The sequence below is a fragment of the Zasmidium cellare genome (genome assembly GCF_010093935.1).
Source record: "Zasmidium cellare ATCC 36951 unplaced genomic scaffold M409scaffold_39, whole genome shotgun sequence".
Taxonomy (NCBI): Eukaryota; Fungi; Ascomycota; class Dothideomycetes; order Mycosphaerellales; family Mycosphaerellaceae; genus Zasmidium; species Zasmidium cellare.
In genome coordinates this window covers 157111-171935 of record NW_022986983.1, presented here as the reverse complement: position 1 = coordinate 171935, position 14825 = coordinate 157111, and the positions used below count along the sequence as shown (strand labels likewise).

The following is a 14825-nucleotide window of genomic DNA, read 5'->3' as shown; positions in this document are numbered from 1 at the left end:
AAAAGGCGTTACGGAAATGGTATCCCCAAGAAACCCCGCGACCCGAGACATGAAAAGCATGGTATGCACATAAAGATCTCCTTCTTCATTCATCCGTTCGTCCAACGATATCCTCTCTCCATTCGTCGGATATGAACAATCACTCCGCTATTTCTTCGCCTCCTTAACGGTCTCAATAATCCTATCCACCACACTCGGATCACTCAACGTCGACGTATCCCCCAACTGATCCTCCTCCCCGGCCAAAATCTTCCTCAAAATCCGCCTCATAATCTTGCCGGACCGCGTCTTGGGCAAATCGGGGACCGCGAAGACCGCCTTCGGCGCGGCGAACGGACCGATGGATTTGCGCACTTGCAGGATGAGGTCTTTCTTGAGGGCGTCGTTGATCTCGTTGCCATCTTTGATGGACACGAAGGCGTTGACGGCCTGGCCGGTGAGTTCGTCGTTGATGCCGACGACGGCGGCTTCGCCGACGGCGTGGTGTTCGATGAGGGCGGCTTCGATTTCGGCGGTCGAGAGGCGGTGCCCGGAGACGTTGACGACGTCGTCGACGCGCCCGCGGATCCAGTAGTATCCTTCGACGTCGCGGGCGGCGCCGTCGCCCGTGAAGTAGTAGCCCTTGTAGACGTTGAGGTAGGTGTCCATGTATCTCTTGTGCGCGCCGTAGACGGTTCGGGCCATTGAAGGCCAGGGTTGTTTGAAAGCGAGCACGCCTTCGACGTCGTTGCCGTTGATCTCTTCGCCGCTGACGGGGTCGATAATGGCGGGTTCGATGCCGAAGAAGGGAAGGGAGGCAGAGCCCGGTTTGGTGGGTGTGACACCTCCTAGGGGTGTGATAACGTGGGAGCCGGTTTCCGTTTGCCAGTATGTCTAGACATTGATCAGTAAAATGCCAACGACGCATATAGTAATAACTCACATCAACAATATGTGCCTCCTTCTTACCAACAATCTCGTGGTACCACTTCCACACCTCTGCTGCAATTGGCTCACCAACAGATCCCAGCACTCGGAGCTTCTTCATCTGCTGCTTCACGTGCTCATCACCTGCTCGCTTGAGCAATCGCAAGGCAGTTGGTGCAACGTAGAACTGTGTGACGCCGTGCTTCTCGCAAGTGTCCCAGTATCTGCTAAAGTCGGGGTATGCTGGAGTTCCCTCAAACACAACAGTTGCAACACCAAGCACCAGAGGTGAGTATACAACGTAGGTGTGTCCAGTAATCCAGCCCACATCGCCACCACAGAAGAAGACGTCCGAATCGTGAATGTCGAAAACGTACTTGCCTGTCAAGGCCGCGCCGAGCAGGTAGCCTGCGGTAGTGTGCATGACACCCTTGGGCTTGCCAGTCGATCCAGAGGTATAAAGCAGGAAAAGGGGATCCTCGGAGTGCATGCTCTCTGGAGGGTAGTATGCAGGCCACTTCTCGGTCTCCTCGTGCCACCACAAGTCTCGACCCTTGGTCCAAGGAACCTCTGCGCCAGTCCTCTTGTATACGAGACAGTGAGAGACGTCTGGACATTGCTTCAGGGCCTCGTCCACGATCTTTTTGGTGCCAATAAGCTTGCCACCTCGCTTGCCCTCGTCGGTCGTAATGACGACCTTGGACTGGGCATCGATGATTCGGTCTCGCAGAGAGTCGGCGCTGAATCCTGCGAACACCACCGAGTGCACTGCGCCAATACGCGTGCAAGCCAAAAAGGCTACGACAGCTTCAGGGATCATGGGCAGGTAAATGGCAACAGTGTCACCCTTTTTCACGCCCATCTGCTTCAGCACCCACGCCAGCTTGGAGACATCCCGTAACAGCTCGCCATATGAAATGGTGCGGCCCTCGCCCTTCTCATCAGCCTCGTAGATAATAGCTGGCTTGTCCGGGTTCTTCGCCGCATGACGATCCACGCAGTTGTACGAAGCATTGAGCCTGCCCTCCAAGAACCATGCATTGTCGCCGCCTGCGAGAGATCCCGTGTGCACCGTCTGGAAATCCCGCTCCCACGCCAGGTTCTCGCGGGCCATGCGAGCCCAGAATTTGTGCGGCTCGGTGATGGACTCCTTATACAGCTCCTTGTACTGGTCGAGAGATTCGATATGAGGCTTGGACGGGTGCTTGCTGGGGGTTTGGCAGACATGGTGAGCCCTGGTTCGTGTGCGAGGCTTGGTGGTGGTTAAGCTTACCCAAAGAATGCCTCTGGCACATGGTAGGTCTCCGCATGGTGGGATTCTGGGATGCCGCCGGCGGCGGGCTGCACCTCGCCTTCAGACATGCTGCTGTGCTCGGGATACTCTTTCTATGCGTGCTGAGGAGTCCGCTGTCGTTCGTCCCAGGATACTACAAGGAGAAAGAGCAGGAAGATTGGGGAGGAGGAGAAGAGGTCAAGTGGAGAGCAGTAGTATTAAAGTGTGGGCGCTGCGCAGGTACAGCAGGGAGCTCTGAACAGCTCTTAATACTCGGCAGGTCGGGCGGGTCTCTCCAAGGGTATCTTCTTACGCTGGCCCTCGGTCGTCTGGCGGCGCGACAATGGATGAGTGTCAATCCAGACCGGACAGGGCCCACCAGCGCGGCGAGCGTGATTTGATTTGAGAGGTGAGGGAGGGCGGCGCGGAAAAGGTAGGAGAAGGCGATTCAAGCATGCTAGCCGATGTGGTGATGGTGTTTGCGGTCGGTGACGTTGATTCCTACCCCGCGGTCAACAGGAGCGCAAAGTGCTGGGCGACGGCTTGGCTGAACAGCTCCGCTCGTGCGAGCAGCCACGCTTCCTGCAACCAACGCCCTCCTTACACACACCCGCCGCCCCTGGCCCGTCCGCCCAAGCGATGACACGACCGTCTGCTGGTGAAGCGATGCTTGGAAGTCTGTCATCAGCAGGCATCGAGCACGAGACGTAGAATAGCTCTCTGGTTCTTGGCAAGGCTGTTCAAAACCAACACCACCAATGCACTCCAGTCTTGGCTGTCAACTACCCGTCGTCTCGGGCGATCATGGACCAAGGGCCACATCTCAGTCTAGGATCGCGTGCACGAGACCTTTCGTTATACCCCAAACAACCATTCGTCACCTCAAACAGAAAGAGTGAAAAGACCGCACTTTTGTTCTCCTTCGTTGATATTGCCCTTCTGTACACTTCGCTTCCTGTACGCTATCTGCCTTGATGTGAGTAGACTTTTCTACCGCTACTACGCATAACCCGCCGATGCCGCTTCAAAAAAGGCCAGCACCCTATAGCACAAACAGGCCGCAAACGAAGAAAACGCTGTGCCACGCTATGCAAAGCAATCCCACAAACGCTTTTCCCTCCCCCGCCCCTGATTTGTCCCGCCGGTATTAGAACATGGTCAGAATCGTAAGTCGGAGTATTAGTACAGGACGCGAGAACACGAGATGGCCGTCTCAGAGCATGATCGAACTGTCATGGCCCCGATTAAGCCTGAGCTCCACCCCGTCCACCTCGCTGAGGCGCAAAGTTGCCACGGCCTCCTTTCTGTGGTGCATTTCCACCACGTCCGCCCTGGAAGTTGCCGCGCGGAGCTCCCTGACCACCAGCACCACCGCGTCCACCACGACCACCCTGGAATTGGCCTCGTGGGATGTATGGAGTCGAACCTTGCCGGATGCGTCGCTCCTCGACAAAGATCTTCTCGCCGCCAAGCTCGAATGGAACGTTCAGAGCTGCGTTATAGCCGTCAGCCGTCTTGAAGTCGACGAATGCGCAGTTCTGAGAATAGTCAGTAGGTGCCAATTTGGACAAACTGTATAACATGGATATGTACCTTCTGCCGAGCAATGTCGAAGTAGGAGAGCTCACCGAACTTCTCAAGCTCTGCCTTTAGCTCATCGTAGTCGACATTCTCGTGCACGTTCTTAATGTAGCCCCGATGCTGTGGCTGCTCCGGCTGCGGGACGTTGGCTTGACGGGACTGCTGGCGGTTGTGGCTCCCACCGACTGCCGTCCACTCATCCTGCGAGTCAGAAGCTGCCGGTTCCTGACGCTGCGCGGCCGGTCCAGAAGGCGTGGCCGCTGCTGGCGTAGCGGCTGGTGCGGAAGGGGCGGTTGGTGCGGCCTTCGTAGCTGGCTTCGAAGATGAAGCAGCAGTTTGAGGAGCAGCTGGTGTAGCGGGAGTGGCAACTCGGTTGGCTGCAGCAGCGAGGTTGGCCCACGTCTTTGGTGCTGCTGGCCCAGCGGGCTTGGGCGCTGGAGCAGGCTGTGGAGCGGCCTGGTTTGGTGGGGAGGCAATTGGGGTGGGCTCGGGGTCCTTGGGCTTCTCAGGCTGGACCTCAGACTCCGTGGTGCTTGGTCGCTCATTCTCGTTGGACTGGATGGTCTCTGGGGCTGTGGTGGCTGGCGTCTCTTCCACGGCCGGCTCCTCGATCTCTGCATGCTCTCCGTTGACGACAAGTGCCGTCTCCTCCTCCACGTGGTTGACCACCTTCTCCTCCAATCCCTTGCCGACCTGAGCCGCATCATGCTCCACTGCTGCTGGGTCGGCAGATTTGGTGAGAGTCTTGGGCTCAGCCTCCGTCGGCGGTGGCTCTTGGAAACCACTCTCAGTGCCTGACACCTGCTGAGCATCTTCCACCTGCTGGGCAGTCTCAGTCTCCGGCTCATCTTCCTCTTCAACCAGGTACCTGAAGATGTCGTTCAAGACAAAGTAGCCATTGGTCTGGGTGGCGAGCACGAAAGTCTGGGTGAACTTCTTGTGTGGCTGACCCTTGTTCGAGATCTCACCAATGACTTGAATGACGATGTTCGAGTCCGAAGACTGCGAGTCAACGTTGGTGACGCGCACCTTGCAGTCCTGGAAGTCCAGGTCTCTGATCTTGTCATTGATGGCACGCTGACCAACGCACACCGGCACCTTGTCCGTCTCCTGACCCGACACGAACTGCGAGCGCTTGTTGTAGAAGAGGTAGAGCTTCTCAGGGCTCCGCGAGAGGGTGGTGTAGTATTGCTCGACGAAGTACCAGCCGACCTCGTCCTTGCTAATCTCCGATTGGGGCTGTGGTTGTGCGTTCGACGGGGTAGACGAGGTCGGCGGGACCTGCTGAGCAGGGGCCTGGGATGCGGCGGCATTGGCGGCATATCCGTAGCTGTTCTGATCTATGCCGGCATAGCCCTGGTGATGCGCGTAGCCATTCGGCATACCACCGACTTCGGTTGCCATGATGGTGAGTGTCGAGGGTGTTGAACGAGACGGACGAGGTCGAAGGGAGGCTGTCGGGCGGTAACAGCTGCGCGTAGATGCAGCACGTGCGGTATGAGCAGTGTGTGGCGGTGGATGGAGGCAGCTGGGATATGGTGACGATGCTCAAACCTCCGAGCTCGAAGAAAAAGCCTGATGCAGATGAGCGCGTGTGACGGCCGTGACAGACGGGTGGTGGAGACGCGAGACAGCGGAGATGACGAGGACGGAGGTGTTAGGAGAAGGCGCGAGCACTGTGATGGATGAGCAGGCGCGAGGGCGGATCAGAGTGGTGTATGAGAAGAAAGGGCGATGTGAGCCGGAGGTCGATGGTCGTTTGAGGGGACGTACAGCAAAGAAACTTTGCCGAACACGTGCCCTTTTTCCGATTCTCACTCACTCACCCGCACATGTTTTCACATGCTCGACCTCCAATCACATGCTTATTGTTTACACTATCTCAATTTAGCTAATTCAACGAAAAGACCCTGCTTCTGCATTGGGCGTTTGAATGATTCTTTTCTGTCATGCTAACTCGCTTGAACGCTACAAAAGGGCAATGCAAACAGGTATAGCCTCCCACAGCGTGCCATGGCTCCCAATGGCTTTTCTCGCGCCGTTCCTATCATCGTCGTCGTTTGCTTGGAATGCACAATGGAACCACGGCTACCTGTGCTCGTCCCGTACTTGAGCCATCGTGGCATGGGCCTCTGCTGTTTTGGACCATCATAGTCTTTCGCCTTTGCAGCCCTCAATTGGCCACCGCGCGACTCAGACGTGGACGAGCCTGTCTCTTTAATGTGGCTTAGTGCTGCACTGGGGTCCCCTTCGACCTCAGCATGCCATCGCGGGGCATTCTAATCCGTGAATGCTTAACAGCTCAACTCAACCGATTCCGTCCTGTGCAACTGTGACAACTCTTGTGGCTTCTAGATCAAGGGTGCTGTTCAACTTTGTACGGGTAGTCCTGTGTGTTGTCGTGAACACTTCATTACACGTCAGCTCGCGTCACTTCAAACGAACACTATCGACTCACATAAACTCTTCGAAAGAAACCCCACGAGGTCTCTCCACCTTTTGCTTATTCTTGCCCTTCATCACTACTTTGGTGGCTGGCGTAAAGGAGACTGTGGCCCAAGAACGGAGAAGCTTTCTCCAGTAGCATGCCGTCGCTGCTGGTGTCGTATACCTTTCTCGAAATGTTATCTTTGCCGTGTTGGCGATGATCTGCGCTTCTTGAGTGTGGTTGCTGAAGTATTGAATCTTCTCCTCCAGGTCTGCAAAGTCTCGTTCGACCCTGACACAGTTCATGTCCGTGTCGAGTAAGTGATAGTAGTGGGCGATCCATTCGACATCGTGAACAAACAGTAAGGAGTCGCAGTTGAGGAGGTGGGTCATTCGAGCGGACCATGAACGTCCCTCGGTATTGACGACGTATCGGTATTTGCAAAACGCGTCCATGGGCAGAATGTCCTGAGGAACATCCCAATTCATCTCCTGTCATTAAGTCAGCTTTTTCACCGCCTTCACATGCCCAACAAGCTAGAACTCATACCACCACGTCTGCCCATTTCTTGCCATCCGTCACATTGAGCAACGGCTTCCTGATCTCAGGGTTTGTCCACGAGACACCGCGCCATGCGAGTTTTGGAATCTTTCTATTGAGGGGCCCATCATGTTTCCTGGCCCTCTCCTGCATTTGCCGAAACCCTTCGTTTTCCGGAGGGTTCGCCCAGAAATGGAAATCAGGCGTCAGCCAAAGGTCGTCATGTTTTGGATCTGCATATGCTCTTGTAAACGCCCAGAGTGGGCTGGATTTCGCGGGATCAAGTACAGGCTTGTCGTCTACGATGATGGTCATTTCGACGTCGGGGATAGGTTCGTTGGCCGATTCTGCCGCTGTCAAAGCTCTCAGAAGCTGCTGAAGTACCGCTATGATTCTATGCCGAAAATCCTTCCTGAACAATCCTCGTGTGTTGATGATGCGAAGCTGTTGATCGTGAATAAGGACTCGGACACCTCCATCGTTTCCGTCCACCAAGTCTATGCTCTGTGGAGTGATCTTCCTGTCTTTCCAATATTCCACCGCTCGATCGATTTCGTTGTAGAGCTCGGGGAAGGCAATGTCGCATTGTTCCTTGGTGAGTCCATGGTTGTTGCGATCACGTTCCCACTCGTAGCTCCAAGATTCGACTTTGGGTTCGGGTGACGTCTCGACCTCGAGTTCGGTTTCTGGCACTTTGTTGTCTGCAGCAGGTGTCGATTCGGTACTCGACGGCGGAGGGTTCTGAAAGATGCGCTCGGGGAATTCAGTCCACGATCGAATGCTGAACAGCTGTATCAACAGAACACATAGCAGCACGGCGCTCAGCGCCTTCCAAAGCGCCGAGTTGTACATTGTCGTTGGCGGCATTAGAGCATTCTTCCCCATTGCCGGTCAAGCGGGCATTGCGTATTGTTGTTTTAGAAGTGAAGTGCAAGCTGTGTGGCTATCGCAAAAGGCATGTAGCGAGTATTGAGCATGCGACTAGGTGGTGGCCGGACATGAGCTGCGCTGGCTCTCCAGAGAATTGAGCGCTGCAGGTGTAGGAAAACACAAACAGGATAACGTGGTAGGAGTAGGTACCGTCGGGTAACTATGCCACAAGAGCTGGGTGCGACGGGTAGGTGCAGCGGCGTGGTGATAAGAGCAAACGGTATTGCACGCATCCACACTTGCTCGTCCCGGACTTCTTGCAGCAGCGCTGCTCCAGGATGGCGCTCTGACGTGATGGCACCGGCACAGCAAAGGGACGGCCTGGTAGGGAGCTCTCCCACCTGTTTCACAAATTTGCCGCCAACTGGGAAATGATCCTGCGCATCCGCTGCCGTGAGGTGGCATGGAGCTGTGCCTTGCGACACGCAAACACCGGCTGCTCACACATTCTCTGTACGGCCGTCTCCTCGCTCGAGCGCTGGCAACCCCGGTCGTGAATCGCAGACCGCTAGATTGTCCGTTCATGCTTCGCGGAACGATCAACCACATGGAGAGACAATTTTCCGCGGCTCTGGCGTCTGTAGTGTGCAGATCGCTGTCAAAGTACGATGGACATACGCCAACGTTGCACGAACCTCCTGCTCCTTTTCTTCCTTCTGGTCATGTGAAAAAGCTTGTCAATGCTTGTCTGCAACAAGCTATTCATCAGGCGAATCAAAGAATGCGAAGATGAAGCCAAGCTTTACTCCCTCCCGTTTCAGATCCCCCTTACGTAGGAACTCCTGCGACAGTCGCAGGTACTGATCTCCTTTCGTCTCACATAAGCTCTCTCTCTTGCAACTCGAAGTCCAAAGCAAGGCTGGAGTATCTGTATCAGATCCCTCCTTGCCTCAAGCTGACGTGGACGCCTATATTGATATGATGATTGGGCTTTGGACCATCTCTTCCGACCACAGGAGGCACCACATCAACCCCTTTCATCACAGTCATCAACGGATACGCGTAGATGTCGATCCCGTCCGCCTCAGCAGAACAAGTCGTACCCATGATCAGTCACGACCATCATCTACTATAAGGCTCACAACAAGTCTCTAGATACAAGGTACGCGATGTTCTCCCCATTGCGACTCATCAATCGTTGCCAGTTCATGCTTGCGGATATCTCTGTATCTTGCGGCTCTGCGGCAAACTTTCAACATGTTCTCCGCTGCTCCCGATATAGAAGACTCTGCCTCTGGAAGTCGCATCAAAGAGTCGTCTCAGAATCCAATACCATGCCATCCGGCATCTTGGCTCATTGGGCTGCCATACGAGGGTTGTAACAACCCAGAGATAGCGTGGCTCTTTAGTGTGGAATCCGGGTCCTGCCCGGACTGCTACCCCTTTTCTCCGGGAACTGTGCAGACGAGCCAACAAGCTCATATCGGCGAAATTCCGGTTCCTCGACTTCATATCGCATCTTCAGTTCTGCCGTGGCTTGACGATCCCGTCATGCACGATATAATACACCACCGTGCTATCATCGTCCAAGGTGCCAAGGAGCAGTCTCTTGGGCAGATTCTCTCGCCATTTGCCAGTCCCCTCGGCGCTTTCAGACTGCTGTGCGTCGAACAAAAGCGCGCCCTCGGTATGCGACGGACTCTTCTCGATCGCATCGAATGCCTCTCCGAATCTTCTCAATGTCCACCTCTCTCGAAGATGGCTCGGCAGTACCCATTCGCGATGCGGTTCCAGGTCCGGCATGCCTGTCTTCCCTTCATCTTTCTGGATCTGTAGCAGCTCGATCTGCTCGTCGGGGTGGACGTAAAGTCGGTTTGGAGGCACACCGGATAGCATAGGTCGTGGTAGAGGACGAGACTTGTCGGACGACACGACGGTATGGAGGCGAACTCCTGACCATTGATGCTGGTAGCGAAGGTTGTGGGCGATCTGAAGTGCGAGGTTGTGGAAATCTGATGTGTGTGGTGAGTCCGTTGGCAGCGGGTGTGCGTCGAGGCATTTCTGCAGCGCTGAGGCTGGTGGTGGAGCGGCCTTGCTCGAGTCCGGCACTCCCATCCTGGCGACAACAGACTGGATTGATGTGGTGCTACATTGGAATGTTATGATTCGAAGGTAAGTTCCACGAGGAAAGAGCTTGAACTTTTCGGCGCCGGCTGAGCGGCTCTTTCCGCGCCTCTACCTGGACGACATCACATGGAATCTCACATGTCTTCTGCTGCAACATCGAGGACAGCTAGTCTTCAATCGGAAAAAGGTGACTGCTGATTATCAAGACACGATCTAGGAACACAAGAGTGGCATGCTGGTACGCTTCCACTACGCCTTTTTACCACCAGCTGCAGCTGTTCTCCATGACAGCAGTGGGACCCTGGGCGTACCCCGACTTTTGGGGCCGGACTGACGTCGCTGCATTTGAAATCGATATGGTGGTTTCCTTTACTCTTTCTAACTCTACAAAGTCTTGAATCCTTTCATATTCAATTTGCTCTCGATCTCTCGCTTCCACAGCTACGTTCTTACCAATCATGTCTTCCAACATCCACCTTTACACCGACCAAACTCCCAATGGGATCAAGGTCTCACAAACCCTCGAGGAGCTTGGGTCAGTGGTGTGGGAAAATATTAAACCTATCATCGAGACTGACGTACTCTTGCCCCAAGACTCAAGTACGAGGTCACCCACATCGACATCTCCAAGAACACGCAAAAAGAGCAATGGTTTCTTGACATCAACCCGAATGGTAGACTCCTTCTACGTTCAAAAAGGACACTTGCTAACTGCCATTAGGACGAATTCCTGCTCTGACGGACACGTTCACCGATGGGAAACTGATCCGAGTCTTCGAGAGCGGCAGCATAATGCAGTATCTCGTCGAGGGATACGATAAGGATCGTACGTAGTGAACTTCGTTGGCAGGGTCGTAGCCGTTCAAGTCGAAGCACTAACCGTGATCAAGACAAGATCAGCTTTCCACGAGACTCCCGCGAACATGTCGAGGTATCGATTCTCAAAACCAAACGGCTTCCATGGAATACTAATCGTTGCACAGATGACAAGCTGGCTCTTCTACCTAAACGCCGGAGTCGGTCCCATGCAAGGCCAATCCAACCACTTCACCCGCGTAAGAGTCCATCCACATCAAAACCAACATATTGCATCTAACCCCCGTCCCTCAGTACGCCCCCGAGCACATCCCATACGGCGTCAACCGATAGTAAAACAAACCAACCCCCTTTCAGAAACCAAACCTTCGCTAACCCTCCCCACCAGCCAAAACGAAACCAAACGCCTCTACGGCGTCCTGGACAAACACCTCGCCGACACCAAAGCCGACTACCTCGTCGGCAACAAATGTACCATCGCAGACATCGCGCACTGGGGCTGGATCGCCGCCGCGGGCTGGGCGGGCGTCGATATTAGCCAATTCCCTAACTTGAAGGCCTGGGAGGAGCGCATGTGGGCGAGGCCGGGCATCGAAAGGGTACGATTCCTTGTCTCAAAAAGCAAGGGATGAACTTTCGTCGCTGACATGTGGTACTTTTCTATCTAGGGCGCCAACGTTCCCAAGCCTTACAAGATGAAGGAGTTGTTGGCGGACAAGGAGCGGATGGACAAGTACGCTTCGGAAAGCCGAGCTTGGATCCAGAAGGGCATGAAGGAGGACGCTGAGAAGCACAAGTAAATCTTGACACAGCCCGTGAGGGATAAGGACTTTGAGAGGGTCTAATCAATGGTGAAGGCTATGAACAAAAATATGTCAGACATCATATCTACATCAGAAGAATCGTCTCTCTGTACACTGTTTTGTACAACTCGCAAACCTCGGCATGAATGTCTTCCCCCCCTTCCAAGGTCGAGATTTCGTTTCATCTACATCTGATCAAATCCCTCCACGCCCATACCAGAACCCCCAGCCATCTCATCCTGCCCAGTATCCACATCAACAGCCTGACCCGGCGTCAACCCCGTCGGCCCTATGGCAGCCATATCCCCAAACCCCGCAAAATGATTCGGCCAATCGAGATTGCCCCCAAACATACTAGTGTTACTATCCTCCCCAATCGTCGGCGGATCCATATTGAACGGCATGAACCACGCGGTCGAGGGATCGCCCCAGAAGCCGTTGTTGTTCTGGTTGGCAGTGTTGTTGGCAGCGAAGGCGTTCCAGTCGAAGTTGTCCAGATTGGTGGCGCCCATGTTGTCGAGGAGAGCGACGTTGCTCATGTTCATTTGGTTGGCGTTGCCGTACGAGTTGAGGACCATTTGGCGGTCGAGTTGGGGGAGGTACTGTTGCGCGGACATCATGTTGGATGCTTGGAAGCCTGGAGGGAAACCGGAGTTTGGCTGTGAGAAGTTGTCCATGCCAGTTGGGAATGACTGAGTGTTCGCCAAGTCGTGAGTGACCTGCTGCTCCGAGGCTGGTTGCTGTGATGATTGAGCACCGCTTTGCTCTTGAGTTTGTTGTTGCTGGGATGTCGTGGCTTTACTCTCGACCCTTGAATGTCGCTTCTTAGCCGTCTTCCTTGCTGCTTGTTGCTGTTGCATAGCTTGCGTAGCTCGGCTTGGAGGACTGAGTTTGGAGAAGAACTCTTCCACAGTCTGCAGGTCACTCTTCTGGCCTAGCACAGCGTCAGAGCCCGGTTCTTTCTTGATCTCTGCGCTCGGCTCTTCGTAGTCGGTCCCACTGACACCATGGGGATAACGATCAAACCAGTCGCCATACTGGAAGATAGCTTGCTCGCCCTCTTTGCCAGCTCTTCCACCCAGACGAGCAGCGTCGGCGTGCCTTCGATATAAGTCTCTCAGATTCTCCGTCACGAAGTGGAACATGCCCCAATACTTCTTCATTTTCGTCAGGTACTTGACGTTCCACGCCAGATTCTGCTTGCTGGAGGCTTCCAGCTGTGCGTTCTTCGAGAACGCACCATGTATATGGACTGTGCTACTAAAGAAGGCAGCATATCCTGCAAATGGCGCCACTACCAGGTGATCCATCGCTTCATGGCTGAGTGCGGAGATTTGATTGGCAGATTCGACGGCTGTTCGTGATGCCTCGGCGATGAAAGGTTCTGGCATATCCTTTGGATATATTGACCGCGATCCTGGAGTAGGAAGAGCGAACCTGTTCATGAAGAGCAGAGTCTGGTTGTACACAATGTGTAAGAAGAGGAATTGATTGGCGATCTTTTCTGAAGCATGGTTCTGAAGGTTCTCCTGGTTGTAGTGTAAGGCTGGTGGTAGAGATTCCTTCCACGCCTCTGTCGCCCGCTTGATGTCGTAGAAACTTGACTCTTCCGACCACATGGGATGCTCGTCACGCTCTTTCCCGCCTTGGTTGAGGTAGTTGATGAGCTTGCCCCAGATGGCGACCAGACGAATTAGATACGCCGCCACTCCCATATTCTCCTTCGCATCCGATAATTCTCCATTTCCTGGTTCGACCGGATTTGGCACTGATCCCTCGAGGTCTTCGGTAGGTCCATTGATTTCCATTTGGTAAAAGCTCTCCTTGACGGGAAGCTGCGCCCGGATGTATTGTTCGCCAACGAAGATTGGTCTGTCTGTCCCACTGGAGTTGAATCGATCCATCAAAAAGCAAGACCACATCGTCCGCCTTCGAATCTCACGATCCGTGAATGTGATTTCGTTCTTCTCGCTTTGCGACCGGTCCTTTGGATCGTGATCCAAGTCCCTGTGTAGTTGTAACGCATACGCCATGCGCTGTGCCATTCCGCCGAACATCCATGATCTGCCACCTTGGCAGGTACCGAATTCATGAAGTCCAAGAATCAAGTAGACGATCAGGATCGTGATGTTTGGGGTATCGTATCTTCGCAGCGCAATGTCTCGAGCAGCGCTAGCCCAGCTCTCACCGCGCAGGAATGCAGGATCAGTACGGACGGATGGATGGTTCGAAAAACGTGCAGATATGGCGCAGACCGCCAACATCAAAACGGGAGGAACGGTTCCCTGAGAAAGCTTTCGCATGAAGCTGGGCTTATGCAGTAGGTGGTAGCTTTGACCATAGACATAATCGAAGAAGACTTCGGCCAGATGCTCCTGCAGGTCTTTAGGAGGGAGTTTGTCGGCACCCTCAAGGAGGAGATTCTGCTCTTCAGGGTCTTTGGGTTTCGCTGCTTCCTTGTCTTCCGGGGCTGTCGTTTGCTCTTTGCTGGCAGGCCCTTCTTTCTGACCAGATGCCCATTCTTCAAGTTCATCGCCAAAAGCCTGCTCTGCGCCTCGCTTTCTCGCGGAACCACCTGCTTTAGGCGGAGCAGGAGCAAGGGGCGGCTTTACCACAGCTCGCCCTGTGGTACTGAGGATTCCTTGTTCGTCTTTGGGTATGATCTTAATCACACGGTCCTCCATCCTTTTCAGCCGCTTGTCCAGCATCGCCATGTAGTCTGTTCGTGGAGCCGCTTTTCGAGTCGTGACTTTGTACACGCATGGAATTCGTGATCGTAGACAGTGCTTGCAGGCTGGCTTCTCCCCGGAGCATCGGATCTTCTTCCTTCTGCATGCAATACAAGCCAATGGCAACCGCTTTCGCTCTTTGCCAGCCTTGGTCTTCAGTTCACTCCATGCAGGCGCAGTACCCCCATCGACTTGTTCTGATTTGCTGTTGTCCCCAGTGGATTGACTCGGGTCAGCATTTTCGCTTCCGAATTGATTGTCGTTCATTGTGTCGCTGCCAAACTGCGCCTGACCTGTGGGACTCGTGCTGTCTGAGCCGCCAAGGCTATGCTGCCTCACATTATTGGGGAACGGCCCACTGCTTCCAACGCTGAGCCGATGGCGATTTCCAATCGTTGGCGATTGCCTATCTTGCAGGCCTGCGCCGCCTTGTGTCGGAGGCGAAGGGAATACGCCATTGTCTAGCCCACCGAAGTTTGGCATGGACGTAGGCGCCGGTGCATAGTTGACCCTTCCATGTATTCCATTCCCACTCGCGGTATCGAAACCGTAGTCGCTGCCAGACTGACTTCCGCCGTAGGCCGATGGCGGCCCAAAGTTGTAATCCGATTCCATGCTACGTTTTGCCCACTCGTGTGTAAACCATGCGCTCCTACTCTTTCGACCATGAACGCTCCAATCCTGGTCGCATGAATTCCAGAGAAATGTCCTCGCTTGGTGGTTTCATTGGAAAAGACGTCTGTCGTTTCGTT

General features: G+C 54.3%; 6 protein-coding genes across 6 annotated transcripts; 1 reads left to right on the top strand and 5 right to left on the bottom strand.

Annotated features, from left to right (window-relative positions):
- Positions 1 to 147: 147 nt before the first annotated feature.
- M409DRAFT_27820 (uncharacterized protein) lies at positions 148 to 2268 on the bottom strand (the record flags this gene model as incomplete). Its single annotated transcript, XM_033808744.1, has 3 exons — positions 148 to 873; positions 923 to 2114; positions 2180 to 2268. The coding sequence occupies 3 exons, from the start codon at positions 2266 to 2268 to the stop codon at positions 148 to 150; spliced, it is 2007 nt and encodes a 668-aa protein (XP_033662653.1).
- A 1155-nt stretch (positions 2269 to 3423) lies between these two features.
- On the bottom strand, positions 3424 to 5164 carry M409DRAFT_69567 (uncharacterized protein; the record flags this gene model as incomplete). The annotated part of the gene is made up of 2 exons (XM_033818354.1): positions 3424 to 3717; positions 3773 to 5164. 2 exons carry the CDS (start codon positions 5162 to 5164, stop codon positions 3424 to 3426), a joined length of 1686 nt encoding a protein of 561 aa, XP_033662652.1.
- Positions 5165 to 6116: 952 nt separating this feature from the next.
- On the bottom strand, positions 6117 to 7580 carry M409DRAFT_58838 (uncharacterized protein; the record flags this gene model as incomplete). The annotated part of the gene is made up of 3 exons (XM_033814010.1): positions 6117 to 6168; positions 6219 to 6679; positions 6738 to 7580. 3 exons carry the CDS (start codon positions 7578 to 7580, stop codon positions 6117 to 6119), a joined length of 1356 nt encoding a protein of 451 aa, XP_033662651.1.
- Positions 7581 to 9119: 1539 nt separating this feature from the next.
- M409DRAFT_27817 (uncharacterized protein) lies at positions 9120 to 9713 on the bottom strand (the record flags this gene model as incomplete). Its single annotated transcript, XM_033808743.1, has 1 exon — positions 9120 to 9713. The coding sequence occupies one exon, from the start codon at positions 9711 to 9713 to the stop codon at positions 9120 to 9122; it is 594 nt and encodes a 197-aa protein (XP_033662650.1).
- A 470-nt stretch (positions 9714 to 10183) lies between these two features.
- M409DRAFT_69564 (uncharacterized protein) lies at positions 10184 to 11341 on the top strand (the record flags this gene model as incomplete). The annotated part of the gene is made up of 8 exons (XM_033818353.1): positions 10184 to 10260; positions 10320 to 10399; positions 10447 to 10551; positions 10616 to 10656; positions 10709 to 10780; positions 10836 to 10873; positions 10930 to 11140; positions 11210 to 11341. The coding sequence occupies 8 exons, from the start codon at positions 10184 to 10186 to the stop codon at positions 11339 to 11341; spliced, it is 756 nt and encodes a 251-aa protein (XP_033662649.1).
- Positions 11342 to 11529: 188 nt separating this feature from the next.
- On the bottom strand, positions 11530 to 14688 carry M409DRAFT_27815 (uncharacterized protein; the record flags this gene model as incomplete). Its single annotated transcript, XM_033808742.1, has 1 exon — positions 11530 to 14688. One exon carries the CDS (start codon positions 14686 to 14688, stop codon positions 11530 to 11532), a length of 3159 nt encoding a protein of 1052 aa, XP_033662648.1.
- Between the last annotated feature and the right edge of the window lie 137 nt (positions 14689 to 14825).